The sequence below is a fragment of the Solanum tuberosum genome, unplaced genomic scaffold (genome assembly GCF_000226075.1).
Source record: "Solanum tuberosum cultivar DM 1-3 516 R44 unplaced genomic scaffold, SolTub_3.0 scf00309, whole genome shotgun sequence".
Taxonomy (NCBI): domain Eukaryota; kingdom Viridiplantae; phylum Streptophyta; class Magnoliopsida; order Solanales; family Solanaceae; genus Solanum; species Solanum tuberosum.
In genome coordinates this window covers 131,711-138,588 of record NW_006239232.1, presented here as the reverse complement: position 1 = coordinate 138,588, position 6,878 = coordinate 131,711, and the positions used below count along the sequence as shown (strand labels likewise).

At 32.1% G+C, this 6,878-nt stretch overlaps 1 protein-coding gene across 1 annotated transcript; it reads right to left on the bottom strand.

Moving 5' to 3' along the window:
* Positions 1-991: 991 nt before the first annotated feature.
* LOC102605006 (pectinesterase-like) lies at positions 992-4,440 on the bottom strand. The gene is made up of 2 exons (XM_006359798.2): positions 3,399-4,440; positions 992-1,766 (listed from the first exon to the last, which is right to left on the bottom strand). Exons 1-2 carry the CDS (start codon positions 4,384-4,386, stop codon positions 1,066-1,068), a joined length of 1,689 nt encoding a protein of 562 aa, XP_006359860.1. The 5' UTR covers positions 4,387-4,440; the 3' UTR covers positions 992-1,065.
* Between the last annotated feature and the right edge of the window lie 2,438 nt (positions 4,441-6,878).

Genomic DNA, 6,878 nt, shown 5'->3' with positions numbered 1-6,878 from the left:
AACTTGGCCATAGTCTAAAGTTTGGCATTCTAAAATTGAAATTAGGTGATCCAAAACGTACGCTTTGAAATATGGGCCTTATTGGGTAGCAAGAGTAGAATGGAGACCTCTTGGGTCTTTGATCAGTTTGGGCTGGACTGCATAAACACATTTTTTCACACACCCAATGCAAGTGTCTTTTGTGAAGCCCATTTAGGAGAGAGTAATATCATTTCGATAAACTTTTAACTAAAATAAATAGGGAACTTTACACTAATTTCATAGTGTTAAGAGCTAGTTACATCTTATCCTTGCTCTTTTCCAAATTACAAAAATCCCTTAAATTTAGTGGAATCTGGATACATTCCAAAACGTCCTGATACATCGCGTCTCAATTTTGAGTACATCATTCAACGTCTCGATACATCGCATCTCAGTTTTGAATACATCACTTAACGTCCCGATACATCTCATAAAGTGATGCATCCGACCGATATATCGCGTAAATGATGTATCCAAGAATAGGAGAGTAGGGATTTTCGTAATTTTTTCAAATGGTGAAAATTTACATGTTTTGTCCATAAGAAATACTGTAACATGAAGAATAAAGAGGAAAAAATTAAGTAAACTTGAATGGAGCAAGATGAGGCAAGGCTCGGCCGGGCAGGACGGAACAGAGCAAAATTGTAGACATTAATGCTAAACGGGATAGAGTAAGCCGATTAAGGTTTGTCCTGTCCCGCCGTGCTACATTTACACATACCTTATATGCACGTGGAAAAAGACATAGATAAAACAACAACAACAACAATAACATATTCAGTGAAGTCTCACAAGTAGAATTTGGGGAAGATAGAATGTATGCAGCAGACCTTACCACTACTCGTGGAAAGACATGTACAAAAGGAGTAAGGTAAATGAAATCATGACCAAATTTATGTCAGGTAAGTAAACATATTGAATTTCAACCCAACTTTTTTCATATACTAGTAATAATAATAACTTAATAAGTATAGTAATACAAATAACATTAACTTCCTCAAGAATTACAAGCTACAATCTTGATTTGAATTCTAATCCAAACAATTAAGAGGCAGTTAAGTTAACATAAAATGGAAATCCAGTATCTGGTAGCCATTCTTTTCCTTCAATGAAATTCCCCACAGTAAACAAACTAGCCTCAGCAGAATTGTTAATAACCCTATAACCAGGCCATTTCACTCTAGCACTCGTATTAGAACCCGGTCCTCTGTTCATATACTCTCCATAATAAAGCGTACTCAACGCGAAACTACCATTCCATTCTAAGAATCCAGCAGGATCAATCAAGCTACCAATATGCGTTAGCATAAAAACCGTTCTGGAATATTCTTTCCAAGGCCGTCCTAAGTAATTTTTGAACGTCGATTCCACTGGAATTAGATCAGCAGCAGAGGCAATTTTACCACTCAAAATTGAAATCCCGGTGTTCTGATTAGGATCTTCTCTTCCTTGTGCTGTGAATATGTTTTTTTGGTTGTCGTTTGGTTTACGAGCATATAAGTTGCAATTTTGTAACACGACTGCTGCGTTACCAAATATGAAGTCTACAGTACCATAAACGTCACAATCACGATAGAATTGTCGAAGGGAATGGACGTAGAGAGTGTCTTGATATGCTACAAAGCTGCATTGGTAGAAAGCAGAGAAATCTGAGCCACTTCTAACAGCAACTGCTTGATGCTTGCTTGGTCCAGCATAGTTTTCAAATGTAATGCCCTTTGCTAAAAATCCATTTCCCACAACAGCTGCAGTAACAATGATAGAGTTTTAAATTCTACTATATACATAGTCTTTCAAACTCGTAATCAGAATGCTAGCTCTGCCTCTGTATACCGTCCAAGTTCCTCACATTTTGGACGCAATGAAAAGTTAACAAACTTATTGTGGCGTTCAAAATATATGAAAACTTCTAAGTGGACAACATGGATTCAAATATCTATAACAGCTATATATGTCCTACTGCAATTTGTGTTCCCATTTATAAAATTCCTACCGACATAATCAATCAAAATTTTCATACCTTTAATTATGGCAACTTTTTCAATGATTATAAAATATCGTCTACTATGACTTTTAGATGTAAGTTTTTACAAATATATTTGCCTTTTCAAAGAGAGTATCTTGATAAGTTGAATTTGAGCACAAACTTTAGATATAAAAGTATTTACACAATTATTGAATTGTTTAAAGTTAACAGCAAGTAAGCACATGATTATGCATGTGTAGGTAGATAATGTAAAAGTTAAAGATGATGGATGAATTACTACACTAATACATAGTTGAAACTATTGCAAGAAAAAAAATAATCTCTTTCTTAATTTATGTGATGCAATTTAATTTGACAAGAAAATTAAAAAAGAAAGATTTACTTTTAAAATTTATAATCTAAAATAAATAATAATATTTATGTGACTATAAATTATTTATTAAAGGTAAAATAAATATTTTAAAATTAAATTATTATTAAATATAAAAATATATTATAATTTTTTAACTATTAAAAATAAAAGTGATTCGTATAAGTTGGACATGAAGTACAAGCTATGAGAAGCTATATAAGGAGTAGATTTTTTGTCCAATACATACAAAAATGAGATTTGAAGCCATAAAATTTAGTAGTAGTATATATATATATATATATATATATATTTATGTAGAACACGTGACACTACAGGGAACGCGTCAACATCAAGATCTTGAGTACATCTACTCACGAGGACCCCTGTGGTTTTTTCTAAATCTGATTTTAATATTCGAGTTTGACTAAATTTGAATTCTCTCCGAAAAGTTCTATATTTGAGGTAAAAACTTTGTATTTAAGAGGACTCGAACCTGAGATTTTTGATTAAAGAGTAAAGAATATTTACTACTCAACCACTGGCGAACCCTATGGCTTTAAGTCAAAATGAGAATCCATTATTTATTTGAATTATTTCCAGTATTGCACTTTTTATGTCACAATATTAAAAGATTCAAATTAAACCAACTCACACTTAAATGTTAAAATAGAGTAAATACTAAAGATAAAACTTAGAGGTTTATTTATTACACTTTTAAAAATTTGTGTAGTACTCTTAAAAGTTAAGCTATATATAAATTGATTAAGAGGATCTATTATACTTCTAGAAGAAATACTGATTAAAGTTATGGAATATTTGTAAAAAATTTAACTCTAACAGTTTTTAACTAACCAAATCACCTGAAAAAGCAATCAACCAAGTAATAAAGAATGAAGATATATAAATCTAATTAATGTTAATCGTACTCTTCGCAACGGTGTTATATCCTCCAAAAATGCACTATTTTTGGAGAATTTAACACGAATCTAATGTTATTGTGAAGAGTCCGAGCAATATAGAGTTAAAACTTCAACTTACCGACGGTAGCAGATCGAAAAGTAGTCCATCCATCAACGACGCTACGATTTCCCTTTATCAGAGTTTTTCCGATCCCATCTCCGAGGAACATTATCATGCTCTGCTTTTTCACTACTTCAACATATTCAAAATACGCTCCCGCCTTAATGTAAATCACAAATCTCGTTCTACTGGAATTTGGAGCTGCACTTAATGCTTCGTTAATTGTACTAAAATTACCAGTACCATCCTTAGCAACAACCAAATCGATCTTCGTCTGATTAATCGGAGCTTGTAAAAGTGCTCTGTCTCTCCTCTTAATCCATTTGGGGAAACCGTCATGTACAACGCCATATTCTGGGTAAATCTCCAGAGATTTCCTCGTCTTCAACGACGAGGATGATTTCTTCAATTTCTTCAGCATTGCCAGACAATTACTCACATGGTGAGAAATTGTATGCAGGCGACGCTGAACAAACCGTCTCAAATTCTTCTTACTACGACCAAGTCCGTCGAGGCAAGTTGCTTGATTCGTCATTGCAGCACTAAGAAGAGTTTGCAAATCGTTATAGTTCTGCGAAAGAGATCTATTAGGAGAAAGAGCAAGCAAACTACTTTTAAGATCAATAATAGTATTATCCAAAAGCTGAATGCAATCTTCGAGAGCACGTTTTTCGTATGGCTCAAGTTTAGGCAAATCCTCTCGAATATCAGTGCAGTTTTTTGCAGAAGCTTTGACTTCTACCACTGTGACATTGATAGTGGAAGAAATTATTTGAGAAATGGATTTTTGAGGGAGATCTGGGATTGAAGAGAGAGTAGAGACGCAGAGCTGTTTGTAAAGTGCGTCTTCACAATGAGAATGCGCGATTTGAATGTTTTTGTGAACATGAATGTGTACTGTTTCTGAAGAGTTTTTTGAGAGAGAGGTGAAGAATGTGAGACAGACGATAGCTGAGATAGCTAAAAGAGAAAGCAGCAATGGAGTTTTCCATTTGAGATTGTACATTGTGGAAACAGAGAGTTGCAGAGCAAAATTAGAAGGAAACAGAGAAACAACTGCTCTGTATAAATAAGTAAGAGAAAGATGATACTCCCTTCTTTATTGAATTTCGAAATTTGAAATGTGCGCATAAATTTTTACGAGATTCGAAATGTGCCTTGTAAATGTGACAAAGAATAGATATATGTTTGTAACAAATTTTAAATATATAGAAAATAAATCAAACAATAATGAAATTCAAAGAAATTAAAATATTTTATCTTTTAAAAAAATATAATAGCCTTCAAGAATTCTAATTCCAATCGAATATATCTTGTAAAGTCCTAGGTAAAATTGAACACGTTTCAAAGATTCCCACAAATTTTCAATGTCTACCTTAAAAGTTTGGTTATTTTGGCCCATGTTACTTATGGTTTAGAACTAAAAATGTTTGACATGTTTGGTATTCAAGTAACACCGTCCCAATAAACTCCTGTGTCTTGATTCAGTTGAGTACGTTTCAAAATAGTTTTTGAATATTTTGAAACTTGTGACTTAAAATTAAAGGTAATATGGATTAGTATAGCATATCAAATATATTTTGAATTATTTTATTTTAAATATATCATGTCATGTCTAAAGGAAATTGTCATTAAAAGGTAAAATGAGAATATTTAAAATTTACTACACTAAATAATAAATATAAAAAAATGTAATTTTAGTAGTAATACTATGTACATAAATTTGAAATTGGAACAAAGGGAGTAGAAGGAAGATCTAAAATGTATTAGACAAGTGGAGACTCGTGAATTTTAGACAAGTAAGGATTGCTCAAGTGATAAAAGCAATCGTTAGATTGATGGTCCGAGTCATACCGAAAGAAAGGTGAAATACTATTGATCCTTCTCGTAAAAACTGAATTCTAATCTCCTTATCCACATTGCAGGTTAGGTGATGAAGGTAGATAACAGTTATGAGGGTTAGCTTTCTACATTTACTATCCATAAAAAAAAAAAACATACAATAAAGAAAGTTTCTTCTCTCTACTTTTGAATTTCACACATTGGTACCAATATTGGATGTGGTGCAGTAGTGAGACTATTCCACCCTTAATCAGAAGTTTCGAATTCGATCCTTAAATATGGAAAAAATCTTATGGGAGCATTACCCTCGAATAAACCCTGCAGTGCGCAATCTAAATTTAATTGAGACTTAAATATGAGCTCCGGACATCAAACAAAAAAAATAAAGAATTTCACACATTTGTTAGCAATACTTAGCAGTTAGCATACACACTGGTCCTAAACTCTTGGGGTTGGGTGGGGGGAGAAAGAAAGACACTTGTCCTAACTCCTAAAATAATGGAGATGTACCATTTTAGTTCTTTTTTACTTAAATGTTTCTAAATGGTCAAGGACATTTAGAGGAGGAGAAAAAGGAACTCAATCATAGTAATTACGTCCTAAATTTAACAAATATAATATTATTTAAGTAAAAATTATTAAATTTGATCAAATCTGTACCTGAACTTCTACCTCCGCCCTTTACGTGGCTACACTATGTAGTATGAAGATCAAGACTAGTTATGTCGGTGTGTTTGTTTATTTATTTATTCATAGCTCACACATGGCAATAGTCTCATTAGATTGACAATCATGGCGTTTACTTTATTTGTATTATTGGTGCTACCTTATGTTGAATACAGCCAAAACGCGGTGAAATAGCTAGAAAGCGAACATCGCGGTATCATTTCAATTTAATCAGACTTTAATAAAATTATTAAATATTGAGTGAAAAAAGAAAAGAAAAATTGTTTCAGGGCATAAATTTTCACAATGGATTTTGATTTACCATGATCCAAATTCAAAATGATGTTATAACTATATAGACATTCGTTGTAGACATTGTTTAATTATTGTGCTTCTCCGATTACTTAAGACATCTCTTTTCAACAGAGGAACAAAACATTTCGTTCCATTTTAAATAAAATAGTGAAGGAAATTTCATTAATAATGAAAAAAGAGATTGGTGGGAATCCATATATGTTGTTCAGATCGATTTCGGATATGTTTGAATTCAACCTCTTGTTAGATCTTCAGGAGGGCTTGTCCGCCTTCACAAGCCTCTCTACTTATTATTGTGCTTTTGTGTTTTCAGTAATTTATTGATATTTTTTGACTTTATACCCCATAAAATATTGGATTTGGTTGAATCTGTTGAAAGGTATGTTGCATCCGTCCAGACTTTATTTAGACTCAAATGCTAGCTAATCATTTCAATAATTAAATTTGATCAAAATATCTAACGTTTTAAAAAGAAAAGTTATTTATTATTTTTACTTTTTCAATTAAATAATTTTAAAGAGAGATAAACCTAAAGTTAAACTATTACTCCTACTGTTTCATAAAACTACTCACTACTATAAAGTAAAAAAGTGTTTTTATTAACTTAATCAAATGTCTTGAAAAATAAAGTAGTACTAGTAATTTTTTTATGGTTTCTTGTTTATATAAAATTTT

What these genes read in the sequence shown, in the direction of transcription:
- LOC102605006 (XM_006359798.2), bottom strand. Translation starts at nt 4,386, where the DNA reads ATGTACAATCTCAAATGGAAAACTCCATTGCTGCTTTCTCTTTTAGCT. An exon ending in TTTTCGATCTGCTACCGTCG is followed by an intron (nt 1,767 to 3,398) that starts GTAAGTTGAAGT and finishes TTGTTACTGCAG; the next exon opens with CTGTTGTGGGAAATGGATTT.